This window comes from Panulirus ornatus, chromosome 11 (genome assembly GCF_036320965.1).
Source record: "Panulirus ornatus isolate Po-2019 chromosome 11, ASM3632096v1, whole genome shotgun sequence".
Classification (NCBI taxonomy): Eukaryota; Metazoa; Arthropoda; class Malacostraca; order Decapoda; family Palinuridae; genus Panulirus; species Panulirus ornatus.
Genome location: NC_092234.1, coordinates 6,618,303 through 6,633,290, shown reverse-complemented (window position 1 = coordinate 6,633,290; position 14,988 = coordinate 6,618,303). Strand labels below are relative to the sequence as shown.

The following is a 14,988-nucleotide window of genomic DNA, read 5'->3' as shown; positions in this document are numbered from 1 at the left end:
ACAACCAGCATTGCTCCCTATTATCCTGCAATGATCCCAGCTTTTTAGACAGGAGTAAGAATTTCTATCTGGCTATCTAAGTTACATGTTTGTTGTTATACAGAAGAGCTACTCACAAATTTCCCTTCAACAACTCTTGAACATCAAAATGAAAGATGTTTAATGTGAGCACAGTAGTAGCCACAGCTGTGGCTGATTCAGGTGAGAAATTGCAGAAGCTGGTGACTGACTTTAGTAAAGTGTGTGAAAGAAGAAAGTTGAGAGTAAATGTGAATAAGAGCAAGGTTATTAGGTACAGTAGGGTTGAGGGACAAGTCAACTGAGAGGTAAGTTTGAATGGAGAAAAACTGGAGGAAGTGAGTCGTTTTAGATATCTGGGAGTGGATTTGGCAGCGATGGAACCATGGAAGCAGAAGTGAGTCACAGGGTGGGAGAGGTGGTGAAAGTTCTGGGAGCATTGAAAAATGTGTGGGAGATGAGAGCATTATCTCGGAAAGCAAAAATGGGTATGTTTGAAGGAATAGTGGTTCCAATAATGTTATATGGTTGCGAGGCTTGGGCTATAGATAGGGTTGTGCGGAGGAGGGTGGATGTGTTGGAAATGAGATATTTCAGGACAATATGTGGTGTGAGGTGGTTTGATCGAGTAAGGAATGAAAGGGTAAGAGAGATGTGTGGTAATAAAAAGAGTGTGGTTGAGAGAGCAGAAGAGGGTGTATTGAAATGGTTTGGTCACATGAAGAGAATGAGTGAGGAAAGATTGACAAAGAGGATGTGTGTCAGAGGTGGAGGGAACGAGAAGTGGGAGACCAAATTGGAGGTGGAAGGATGGAGTGAAAAAGATTTTGAGCAATCAGGGCCTGAACATGAAGGAGGGTGAAAGGCGTGCAAGGAATAGTGAATTGGAACGATGTGGTACACTGGGGTCGACATGCTGTCAATGGATTGAACCAAGGCATGTGAAGCATCTGGGGTAAACTGTGGAAAGTTTTGTGAGGCCTGGATGTGGAAAGGGAGCTGTGGTTTCCGTGCTTTATACATGACAGCTAGAGACAGCGTGAATGAATGTGGCCTTTGTTGTCTTTTCCTAGCACTACCTTGCACGTGTGCAGGGAGAGGGGGTTCTCCTTTCATGTGTGGTGGGGTGGCGATGGGAATGAATAAAGGCAGCAAGTATGAAATATGTACATTTGTATATATGTATATGCCTGTGTATGTATATATATATATATGTATTCCCTCAAAGGCCCAGTCCTCTGTTCTTAACGCTATCTCGCTAATGCGGGAAATGGCGAATAGTTTGAAAGAAAGTGTACGTTGAGATGTATAGGTACGTATATGTGCATGTGTGGACGTGTATGTATATACATGTGTATGTGGGTGGGTTGGGCCATTCTTTCATCTGTTTCCTTGCGCTACCTGGCTAACGCGGGAGACAGCGACAAAGTATAATAAAAAAAAATATAATAATACTAAAAAAATTTTCATGCTGAACTTAAAACAGACAACAGTAGAAGGATACAGGATATCATAATGTGAAAAGGTACAAAATTGCATAATCGAAAAACAATAAGACTAGCCACCATTTGTAAAGTTGTCTAGAACATAATTTTGCAAAACTTGATAAAATGGAGATGCATAAATAACTGATTCTTGACTAAAAAATTATTACATATATAAAGTAATCCTGTCAAAAAATATGACATCGTTTTCATAAAAGCCAAGTAAATGCAATAAAAAATACAGACCTGCTGAGGATATAAGTTACTGTCATTTCCCTGTTCTTCCTCTTCCTCACTATCAAACAGGGCTTGGGGTGGGCATGCATGTGGTTTAAGCAGTTCCCTCTCCGTGAACCAAGACCCTCGGGAAGAGTCATCATGGCTGTCAAATGAAACATCACCAGAGCTCACCGATTCTTCAACCAACTCTTCCTTTACTTGATGCATATCCTGCATGGCCAATCCTGAAGCCTGTCCATTATATACAAAGTGTATGTACTTCTTTCACAGTTCAAGTTTATGCTACATTTCTATATAAATTCAAATAAAATCTTAAACAAAAACTCAGTTTCTAAGTGATAACCACCAATACTATCTCATATAAACCCTTTAAACTAGCTAGTTTAACAAAAAACTAAAAAAAAAATTCTAAGCATTCTAGGATGCCTGAGGGAAAACTTAAGGAAGTCTATTACACAAATACATAATGACATATGGTCCTGTAGTTCACTTAGGTAGTTTCTAAAAATATCAATATCTAACAGCAAGTAAACTGGGTTTTATAGAATGATGACATCTTTATAAAAGTTTTTGAAAACCTTATTTCCAAGTTAATCCTTTAGGCAAACATAAAAATGCTCAGATACATGTCCAAGTCAATCCTTTAGGCAAACATAAAAATGCTCAGGTACATGTCTAAGCCCCCAGTGTAGCATGGTTAGTTGGGTATCATTCACGAGTATGTTTGCTGAATTTCTCAAAGTCGAGATTTTCATTTAACTATTCTCAAAGTCAAGAGTTTCATTTAACTATTCTCAAAGTCGAGATTTTCATTTAACTATTCCTTCTCAGCTGGTGCTTCCAAAGAATTCTGGGCACTAATGGTGGTGAAGGTCTTTCCTGTAGGATCTAAAATCTTGTTTTCTTTTGCTAAGGATTCCAGTTCAATATGACAAAGTGCCATCCATACATTATGTAAAAACTAATATAGCTTCAGACTACCTATCATAACATGTACTGGTACATCTTTATCTGCAGTCAATGCAAAGAGGTCCAGTTACAACTTTATTTACAGCATTTTGGAAGCTAATAATATTGAACAATATGATCAGATATCCCAGAAGCTGCTCCTTTCACTGCACTCACATCCAACAGTCCCTCTTTTACATGCCTGTTAATCAATACATAATCCTAACTATCTACCTATCTATATCTCTGATATCTATCTATATCTCTAATGCCTGTTCCAACTGGACCTCCCTCAAGGGGATAGCCATGGCAATAAAATTTCCATAACTAGAGACTTCCAGTGCCGCTTCTTGGCCTTTAGTGCTTCATTCTTAACAGGCCACTGGCAGAAGGCAACTCTAGTGCAGTGTTTGCAGAGGCTCCTACCTAATGCTCATATGGACTACCTCTACCTTGATGCTCCAGCCTAAATGTTCCTACCTACTACTTTTATCTACTGCTCCTACCATTTTGCCAAAAAGCAGGGCTTGCACATAGTGCTCACTGCAGGAAAATATAGAATTACAAAGAATGAGTTGTCAAGTGTTATATATTACAAGTAGAGATTGTGTATTTGTCAACAGGATGCTAGCAATCCATGTGCTGGTGAGGCAGAAAAAAAAGACAGCTTCCAGGGTCAGAAGTGTGCAACTTTACAACCAGAAAAGCTGGCTCACTACAGTGGTTGTCAAGTTGCATTCCTCTGATCCAGGAAGCTGTCTTTTCTTTCTGCCTCAACCAATGACCCCTAACCACAGTCATCTACTTATTCTCATGTATGCACATTTTATATACAGGTATTCCCCAAATCTGATCTTTTTTTTAACACACAACTCAACAAGCTGTTCACCATTTTCATTTACAATGGGTAACCAATGCCCCTAATTATACCCTCAACTGCCTTGTCACTCATGCAATCAAATCTTCAAACAATTATGCTCAATTCCTTGCTTCAATATTGCCAAAGTACTTACTCAGCTCCTTCCAAAACACCTGCATCTCTTCCTCAACCGTTTTGCAACCAAATGCACAAGCAGTGACAATCCCAACCTCTTGTAATCTACTCTAATTTTCATCTACAAAAGTCTTGAACTCTTTTCCTTACACTCTTTAACACATTCCTACAACTGATCCTTCAGGAGGAGTGTCACTTGCTTCTTTGATCTTACCCTCACACTAACCAAAAACATGTACCCTTATACATTTCCACAACACTCTTCTTCCCTAAGGAATGGTAATTGACAACATTTCACATAAAATTAAGCAGTATCTACATCATGATAATTCCAATGATCAATTGCTACAACATAATTCTATTACTGTCCATGTTATCAGACAGTACAAAGACCAGAAGTTCAAGTAAACTTTACAGATCTCATACAAAGTGCATGAATGGGAACTATAAACAAAACTCATGTTAACATCAAAACAGGTTTTACATATCAATACTCTTTCTATACCTTTGAAGGCTCATCTTTCAAAATTTTTCTCCTTCCAGATCTTGTTAAGTCTCCACTTCCTACAGCTGTTCCTCTGCCCTTCTCTCCTAGCTGCTTCTGAATGAGCCGTGCTGGAGAAAGCGGAACTACTAATTTGTACCATCCTCCATCTCGAAGAGTCTCATAGCCACTGACAAAGTACTGTCCATAGCAAGAAAGCTGCCCACTTAGTGAAGATTGTACCACTTTTTTCTTCCTTTTTCTACTGAAAAAGAAAAGTGAAAAAATTTGCAAAATGATCACCTGTAGTAAAACCTCTCCATCCTTAATCATTCCCTTACACCTAACCTACGCCTTATGGTGCATCACATTACTCCCAGCCAATACATATCCATATATATGCGAGTCTTTTTTCCTCTAAGGCCCAGTCATATCATCTGGGTGTTGCCTTGCTCATGTGGAAAATAGTGAACAATATAAACGAAAAATTAAAGAAGTAAATAATGGAAAAAGTAAATGCTAGGGTAGGAAAAGTAAGTAAATAGTTGGTTGGAGTGTGAGTTTGAATGGAGAGAACTTGGAGAAAGTGGATTCTTTCCAATACCAGGGAATGGTTATGGCAGTGAATGGAACCATGGGAGTTAACATGAGCCATAGAGTGGGTTTGAAAGCAAAGGTCCTGGGTGCACTGAGGTATGTGTGCCAAAAGAAGTCACTGGCTTTAGGGCAAAGATGGGTAAGTCTGATGGTAAAGTAGTCCCTTGAGTCCTGCATGGAGGTGAAGCATGGATCTCATGAAAAAATGTAATGTGGGTGGATGTTTTGGAAATAAAAATGTCTGAGGATAATATATGGTGTGATGAGGGCAAAACATTTACAATGATAGGGTAAGTAAGAGGTGTGACAGCAACAGGGGCATGCATGACACAGATGAGAAAGGGGCACTGAAGTGGTTTGGACATATGGAGATGACTAAGATGGTATACATGTCAGATGTGGAGTAAAAAAGAGGGGGGGAGGACAACAAAGGAGGTGAAAGGATGGAGTGAAATATGCTCGGACATCTAGAAGGGTGTTAGGAGTGCAAGGGGTAAAGCGAATTGAAAAACTGTGGTATACAGGAGAAAACTTGCTGTCAATGGGCTGAGCTAGGGCACATGAAGCGGGGAACCATAGAAAGGGTTATGGGCCTGGTAGTAGACTAAGGGCTTTGGTTTCAGGGCATTATACATGACAGGTAGGGTATGGATGTTAGCGAATGAGGAAGCTTGCCACATCCACCAGCCGAGACCATAAGTTATAAAGATCATTGGTCTTGTGTGTACGTTTATGTGCAATGAGTTCTGGGCAACTGAGTAGTAAATGGTAGTTCCAACATGGGCCTGTTGTGTGTATGCTTACGTGCAATGAGTTCAAGAATATTGAGTAGTAAGTGCTCCATGTCTTCACTGTGGCAGTTGCATCATGGGCATGAAAGTCTTGGGATATGCTGAAATGATGTTTGTAGAGTTATAGGGATGATGAATATTTAGACTGTAGACAAGAAAGAGTGACCGGTGTTTGTCTGGGGAGTGTTCCTTCTAGGTGTATGTCTGGTGGGGTGGAGTTTAAGACTGAATTGGGAGGGCGACTGTTTAGTGCTTGTCATGTCCTTTCAGTGTGTGTGAATTTCATCAGTTACAGAGGGTGGGTGAACCTAAGAAGTGTAGGGCAGGGGTAAACATTTTATTTGTACTTATGGGTTGGTGGTTTGTTTTGCAGTGGTCTGGGTAGGAAGGGTCTTGTGCTGTTGCACTGAAGTGAGTGTTGAGCATGTTGAGGTAGGATTATACTATGATGACTTTTGCTTCATTGTATATATGTTGAGTGTTTGTGGTTCCTGAGTATCCAGCAAATGTTTTGAGTGCATTATTTTGTGTGGTTTCCAGTTTTGCTGTATTTATTCTAAAGGGTTGATGACCAGTCAGATGGGACACAGTTTAAAGCTGAGCAGATGAATCATTTGTAGGGATGTTAAAGGATTCTTTTTGTAGTCTAAATCTTGTGCTAATTAGTGTCCTGAAGACATTTAGTTCATGTGTTGCTTTTGTGTTGATGCTACTAGTGTGGGGAGTGAATGCTGCGTGTGTCATTTGTGATGCAAACACTTGCAATACCAAGCTCTGTCTTGGGTGTATCATTAGCGAACAATCTTTAACAAAGACCTTCTGACTCCATAGGAGTTAATCATTTCCCTACTATTATTTGTAGTGCAGCCTTGAAGCCCCTGCAGAAAGGGTCCTCGTGTTTCATGAAAAAATACATATACTACACAGATACCTTTCTGGCCCAAAAATCTCCTTCCAGTGATGGTTGATGAAATTATAAATATGAATCTTCCAGTGAAAAAAGCCACAACGTGAAGTGTGAACTTCAGTCTTGTGTAGGTTGTACAACACCAGCAGTAATATGTGGGGCCTGAAATGAGTGAAAGAGCACAAACATTCACAACTTATTTCAGTAGTCTACACATCTTATAATACACATACATGAATTAACGATACTTCTCTACTTAGAACTCCATGACACAGTTTTTGTTATGATATACAGATACCTGGAAATGCCTTTACAAAAAAAAAAAAAAAAAAAAAAGAAGAGGTACTTGCTATGCCAAATGTGATATGTCCCATCCAAAGGTACTCAGTTTGTAAAAAATTTTATGCCACTATAATTATTTTTAACTAATACCCTTGAGATAAAAATCTGAACTTCCTACTATTTTCCATTCTTGAGCTGTAGCACTTGCCACATTCATGTTAAGCAAGGCTTTCATCACCTTTTCTCTTTTTACCAAACTACTTGCCACACCTCTCTCACTTCACTTACCTCCCTGACCCAAGCATCCAATGTTTATTTTTTTCCGAATTTGCCACCTTCACTGATGCTCCCATTTGTTCTCTTGTTCTTTTCATGCTATCAACCTCCTTCCAAAACAATTTCTTATCACCCCTAAAGTTTGCTGATACTCTCTCACCTCTGCTCTCATTTGCCCTCTTTTTCAGTCCCTGCACCTTCCTCTTGTGGCTTTTTCTTGTATATCTCCCAGTTACCCACTCTCCATCCTAACAAATAATGCCCATCTTCCTTTTCTTGTTCACAAGCAACTTCACTTCATCAGCACACCACTCACTACCCTTTCTCACACGCCTACCTCCCATCTTCCACATGCCAAACACTTCCTTCACACATGTCAGAAGTGCTTCCTTAAACATCTCCCATTACTCATCCACTCCTATACTTTTATTTACATTCAACTTTTGCCATTCTACACTCAATCTCTTCTAGTATCTCTTTACACAAGCCTCTTTTCCAAGCTCAATGACTTTCACCATTCATATCATTACATCCTTTTTCAAAAGCCTCTGCAAACCTTCTCCAACACCTCCACCAATTAATGATCACACATCCTTCCTGCTGCCACTCTCAGCAAATTCACATCAAAGAGTCACCTTTCTGTATGCATATCGATTTGTGTATAAACCAATAATTCCACCTTACCATATATCCAACATACTTTTGTATGTAACTTTTTAAACCAGTTACTCTCTACCCTCTCATGTCTTTCCCAATAACTATGACAAGGCACTTTTTTAAAGACAGGCTTTTCACTTTCTCAGTTCATAAACACTTTTCCTTGTCTCCTTCCCTTTCATTAAACTATTCTAAATTTCAATTATGGCCTGGCCTTGATGAGGACTTCTGTCCATGACTAGAGCCTCCAACAAAAAAATCCACAAGCTGCTAAGGAGCATGGATACCCCATGCTCCTAATTTATACCCTCTGCTACATTACCCACTCTTGAATTTAAATCAACCATCACTAATAATAATATTGATAATAATTAATAATTAATAATAATAATGATAATTTGGGGGATTTGGTAACATCTGATGTTCTCTAAGCACTTTACCCCTAACTCTATTAAATTCAGATGTTCCACTACCCTTTAACTTTGTTTCACACACTCATATCTGAATTGCCCTTCCTAAAATGTTCTTCACTCTCCATCCTCTTACAATATCATTTATTCCTCCCACATTCCATACAGACATGAATCCATAAACCTAGTCAAAGGAAGATGTAGGCATACTACTTACATCCAAGGCCACATGCACCTTTTGCTCAAACTTACTTGCTGAAGTGAGGTCCTCAATCCCTATATCATTGGCTGGAAAGGGAAGATATCCAATTCCTGGGGATAAAGTTTCTAACCTGCTATATTAAGAGTAAAATGAACTAGTGGAAAACTTACATATTTAATCTGGCTCGAACTGTGATGTCTTGGCCACTGACATGACAAACAGAACAGGTGAAGTTAAAGAAGTTGTCCCCTAGGAGACATCCCTCTGGCACACCTGACTTGAGGCACAATATGTGTGCAGAACGTCGGCACAAGGTCACAACGAAGCAAGTCTTCTGGAGCATCTTGTGATGTACCATTGCAATAAAGGCATGGACCACAGCTTGTGTTGGGCACAAACTGGAAAGGAAATCCACTTTTGAACAAACTAGATACATGCTGTTTCTACACAAGAAATTTAGTGAAAAATGTGACAGACAAACATCTAAGCTTTTATTCAATCAGAACATAAACATCTCCCTGATCAAACAATAAAATCCATAATGCATTCAATCAGTCAGAGATACCTCTCACTGACACAGCATACACACAATCATGGTATTTCAATCTGAGGCAGGTAATGTCAGTGTGACCTTTCCCAAGATGTCACCCACCAAGCCTTATTATAAAACAATGATGTTTACATGGCATATGGATCCTTCAGAAGTAAGTAATCCTACATCACTGAATTTTCAAATATACTGCTGATCAAAAATAGCAACAAAGCAATCTGACACTAAAATCTTTTAATTCAATTCAACCTTAAATGCTATCATGATTATCATTTGTTGAACCAATAAATCAATCAGTTATTCCAAACAATATTACCATACAAATACTATGATAAGATATGAACAAAGTAAAGGGAAAAACTTTGAAGGAAATGTGAGGCAGGAGTAGCAAAACCGCTGGTCACTCAATCATTCAAATATTAACATAAGGTGGCCTTTTAAAAAGTATTGGTTACTCAACAAACTAACCACTAAAGACCTTCCAATATTCATATATATAATCTTCACTTGGCTCCCTTCTCTGTTCCTTCCTTTGGAGAAGTAAAAACTGGAGAAGACTCCCAGCCCCCCAACTCCCTCCCCTTTTAGTCACCTTTTACAACATGCAGGGAATACATGGGAAGTATTTTTCTCACCTATCCCTAGGGATACTCCCTCAAAGGCTCAGTCCTCTGTTCTTAACACTACCTTGCTGATGCGAGAAATGACGAATAGTATGAACAGCGCAAGGAAACAGATGAAAGAATGGCCCAACCAACCCATGTGCGCATGTATATACATACACGTCCACACATGCACATATACATACCTATACATATCAATGTATACATATATATACATACACAGACATATACATATATACATATGTACATAATTCATACTGTCTGCCCTTATTCATTCCCATCGCCACCACGCCACACATGAAATAACAACCCTTCCCCCCGCATGTGTGCAAGGTAGCACTAGGAAAAGACAACAAAGGCCACATTTGTTCACACTCAGTCTCTAGTTGTCATGTATAATGGACTGAAACCACAGCTCTCTTTCCACATCCAGGCCTCACAAAACTTTCCATGGTTTACCCCAGACACTTTGCATGCCCTGGTTCAATCCATTGACAGCATGTCGACCCCGGTATACCACATCGTTCCAATTCCTTGCACGCCTTTCACCCTCCTGCATGTTCAGGCCCCGATCACTCAAAATCTTTTTCACTCCATCTTTCCACCTCCAATTTGTCTCCCACTTCTCCTCGTTCCCTCCACCTCTGACACACATATCCCCTTTGTCAATATTTCCGCACTCATTCTCTCCATGTGACCACACCATTTCAAAACACCCTCCTCAGCTCTCTCAACCACACTCTTTTTATCACCACACATCTCTCTTACTCTTTCATTACTTACTCGATCAAACCACCTCACACCACATATTGTCCTCAAACATCTCATTTCCAGCACATCCGCCCTCCTCCGCTCAACTCTATCTACACAGTGTAGATAAAGGGATAACACTAAAACTAATGCAAATGAATAATAAAATGAATAATCATAATGATCTTAAAGATTGCTGCTGACTAAGACTTTTTTGCCACGGCCATCTCCTTGAGGGAGTCCCTGAAGTGACCAGGCATCAAAGATAAAGACAGATAGATAGGCTTCTGTCAGAACGGAGACCCAGAACACATATCAAAAACATATGCAAATCCCAGAGGAATATGTGTGCTCCTGGTAGATGGGTGTGTGTGTGCGTGTGTGTATGGCAGGTCGAACGAATGAGCCTGGTGATGGTTCCTGACTGACTGAAGGCTGCTTTGTTCTCCAAGCACTAGCTGCATACACCTTAATTGTTTGAAATGGGTGGGTGATAGCTGTTGCCTTCATACCAAATTATAATCATGCTGGCTGAATCCTGACCCAAGTATTCCTAGAGAATACCATGCTCATGAGACCACAAGGAGAGAGATATGTCATCAAACATCATATGCAAAGTAATGTTATTAACTACAGAGATCAATTTACTTACTGTTGCCATTTTGAGCATCAGCTGCACTCTTCTTAACAATCCTTACTGAACTGAAATGAACAAAGATATGATCCTAAAAAAGACATCAAGAACACCAAACATTCATGGTTTAGGATTAATCCAGAAACTTATAAAAGAATTAAAAATCTTCTTGAAGCTATAGAAAATACAATAAACTGGGCAACACAAGTGTAAAACTCTCTCTCCATAATGTTCAAATTGGTAATTACAAATAGGAGTAGACTTTTCAGAACAAGTGTTTGTTGGTGAAGACAAAATGACAGTGAAGGATTCAGCTAAAGAGTGAGTGGCACCAATATTAGGAAGATTAGTAAAACAGGAGGGTAACAGATGCAAATCTGGGCTGCAAAGACACCACATTACAGTCAGAGAGGAAAGGGCAAAAAGGAAGGAATGCACCTTAAAAGACTGTTTGAGGCCATTGATGTGTCAAACACTGTTGCTTTGATAAAAGAAATGAGGAAAACTGGAATATAATCACAATGTAAGGGAAAAACCAGCAGAGATTACATTCAATTTGGAATCACGTAGCCATAACTTAAGGCTGAGAAACTTAAAAAAAGGCGATATTCATATGGGTCTTTATCACATGTGATAGACCAAGGGGAGAGAGAGAGAGAGAGAGAGAGAGAGAGAGAGAGAGAGAGAGAGAGAGAGAGAGAGAGAGAGGCACAAAATATAGTCAAAAGGCATGAAGCACAACACATCAAATGAAGCAAGCAGACAGAACAACCCTGCCAATTCTGCAGACAGGTCAGGCATGTTAAGTAAAGGAAATGTCTGAATGAAAGTAAAGTATGCAACAGAGGATGGAACAGTGGTAACAGGGATTCAAGGATCATATCAGAAAAATGCACCTACTACGATTGGAGTTGTGGAGACTTAAGTTACTAAAGAGATAAAGTCTCACCTTTCCTTAATAAAGAGATAAATCATAGCAAGGAAGGAAGGGAAAGACAAAAGAAGAGGAGGAATGGCCCTCTTGATAAGAGAAACCCTTATTTAAGAAAATAATGGAAGACGGCCCATACAACCATTACATAATAGGAAGATTAACCGTAAGAAAGAAATATATAATGGTGACAGCTGTATATAACCCTCCACAGAATTTAAAGGAACTGGAACTACCAGAACAACAAAGATGGTACCAGAAATATAAGTAGGCCTTAAATCTGTCCATCACAGACAAAATGATAGTAAGGAATGACTTGATCACAACATTCAAAAACCAGGTTGATGATGTACATGGTAAACAGTTCTTCAACAGATGTATGGATAGAACAACCAGTGCACATAACATGAAATAAAGCAAGCAGCTTGTTAGAGAAGATGTAGAGAAGTACTTCTATGGACAGCATAATTAAGTTTCCACAGAAATGTGAAAGCTCAAGAGGTGGGGCTCCATGAGTGTTGAAACTGCATTATAAACTTGTATGTTTATTAAGGGAAGGGAAGGATATTCACACAGTATAGCCATAAAATAAGAAACAATAAAAGTATAACCAAAAACCTACAACCATAAATCAAACCTTAGTTACAAGAAATTTACTTCCATCTTGCATATTCATTTCTTAATATTTTGAACCTTTTTCATCTTTCTTCTAATCCTTACCATCTTTTATGCAATACTCATTTTTGTTAGAGCAAAGTTTACATTTGCATCTCTCTCTTGCTGTACATTTTTCCTTTTATATATCTACATGAAAAGTGTTCTGTCTAATGTACAGTATTACAAACCCAGCTTCTCTTAATGAGTAAATGAATCCACTAAGGCATTAAAGCATGTTAATGGTGGAGTGATGACATAATGTAACATTCTGAAACTGAAAAATACGTAACAGTAGTCCCTAACACAAGTACAATGGAGTGCATTTTAGTGCTGAAGGAAACTGTCAGTTTCGACAGCCTACAAATCATGTCTCTTTTTATACAACTTTCTTTCATTTCTTTTAAAAACGTTAAACATTCTTACACATTTGATTTCTGTGGATTTTGTTGTTCAGAGATAATGCTCAAAATCATTTTCTGCAACTGTTATTGCATTCTCTGAAAGGTGCCCTATCACTGCAGAACAAAATTACTGACTATCCATAGCCAGTAATGATGCACAGCAAAACGACACTTTAGCCAATCATCTAATAAGGAAACCCTCTTTCCCTAAACCTAAGCTTACTCTAAAATCTTGCAACTTTCTACTCAAACTTGAGGTATGCACTCAATCTATTTGGTCCACTTCATCTCAAAAGAACATGTGCATCACCCTACACTTATGGAAGTCATTCAGGTGTCCTTCTCGTACTTCAATTTGAATATGCACTTCCGCAACTGACGAAGGCACTCAAGTGTCCACCTCGGTAATTTTCCAAAGACTGGTGTTCACTTCGCCCAGCACTTAATCATGAAAACTACTACCGCGAGGAAGGCAATCAGGTGTCCTCGTCTCACACTTCAGGATAGCAGACAGATGTACATTTCATCTCACATTTAATTAAGGAAGGCACTCCTGAGTCCTCCACATGTCGTAGACATTCGGTGCCAGACACGTTCCGCATCTAAGGAAGGCAAGCACCTCTTTACCTCACCTGTTACCATGAGGGTTGGTTATCTGACCGCCAGGTGCATTCAGATCCTCATCGTCTGTATTACCACTAATGGAAAAAACAAGTACCTTTAAGTGTTCTAGACCGCTGTAAGACGATACACGTCGTAACGGAAAACATTACTTTCATCAGGAGGGTATAACGTTTAATATTTACTTCATGGCAACTCGAGTTCACCTCCATGGCATGAACAAAGCCCGCCACGCTTGTCTTAGGGAAGTACATATTTAACGCTCTTTGTACCTTAGATGTCTGTTCTCTTACCGTATGGGGAAATGCAGTCTCGGTTTCTTTCTTTGCATGAAGCTGATGAAATTTGTATTTCATAAGAACAAGTGTAACAGGCTGTGTTGGTTAATGTAAATGACATGGGAGTCAGGCAGATCCCTCATTAAACTTGCCCAATCATAATGTATGTCAGTGTATTAATCCCTTAGGACCCCCAGCCCACTCAAATACCCACCCTTCTGTCTGTATATGCGGTATTGACTCAAACTGATATGTGGTTGTCATTACGCTGAATGCAAAGGCCCTCAGCATATCACAACACTGAGAACTGCACTTAGTTAATGTGAGCGATGTTGACAAGGTTCTAGCCAACCAACCATACACCAGTACATCAAATTTATCCTTAGGTAAGGGGGCAAGAAGTTTAGAATTTTTTCTATTGCATAAATTGTCAACCTACTTGGAGAGATTGCTACAGGTACAACACTGGGCGACAAAGATTGTATGGTATCTAAAGTTGAAATGCTTGGTTACAGGAAGAGATCAGCTGCCTCACCCTTACCCGCATTGGAAAAGGTCATACATTATTACATCAATACTCATCACTGAATTGGTCGATGACAAATAATCAGAGAGGGAGAGCGATGTTATAGGATACATTATATCTAGAAACTGAGTCAAAGATGCGATGAGTTATTCATAGTGATATAGTATTGGTAACCCGGAACATGCTAATTGAGAAAGTGATATAGATAAGACTTAGAAATACTTAAAATGATGTCCCTTTTTTCTGTCACCATTCACGTACTGTTTCCTGAAAGCTCGTCTTTAGTTTATAGTTAGTAGATATTCTGTTCCATTCCGCTCTCGTCTCTTCTAGTAACACACGACTGTTTGCCACCAAAGGTACTCCATCAACATTAAGCAAAACCTTTTATCTCTTTTCTCAAAACTCTTATTCGGAACATAACTCCATCCACGGATTTAGAGACAGTACACTTCCCAGCCTTACCTCAGGCGAATAATGATACAGCCTTTAGGGATTATGTATTGTTGTTTGCTTGCAGTAATGTCAGCTTGACACGGTTTCTAAAACATTCTACTGGTGGGCGCTGAGAAGGGGGTCAACTGAGGATATTCCCTCTAGGACTCAGTCCTCTGTTCTTAACGCTACCTCGATAACGCGGGAAATGGTATGTCTTGGACAATCGCATGTTTACCAAATGGCGTCCTAGCTTCGTCTCTTCTATATATATCAACTGACTTATATTTCT

General features: G+C 39.3%; 1 protein-coding gene across 1 annotated transcript in view; it reads right to left on the bottom strand.

Moving 5' to 3' along the window:
* Atac2 (Ada2a-containing complex component 2) overlaps positions 1-13,293 on the bottom strand; it is a 50,411-nt gene extending 37,118 nt beyond the window's left edge. Inside the window, 7 exon segments of the mRNA XM_071666524.1 lie at positions 1,749-1,973; positions 4,190-4,433; positions 6,488-6,625; positions 8,461-8,603; positions 8,605-8,688; positions 10,866-10,915; positions 13,152-13,293. Of these exon segments, the coding sequence (XP_071522625.1) occupies positions 1,749-1,973; positions 4,190-4,433; positions 6,488-6,625; positions 8,461-8,603; positions 8,605-8,688; positions 10,866-10,883 (852 nt within the window). The 5' untranslated portion in view covers positions 10,884-10,915; positions 13,152-13,293.
* Positions 13,294-14,988: the final 1,695 nt, after the last annotated feature.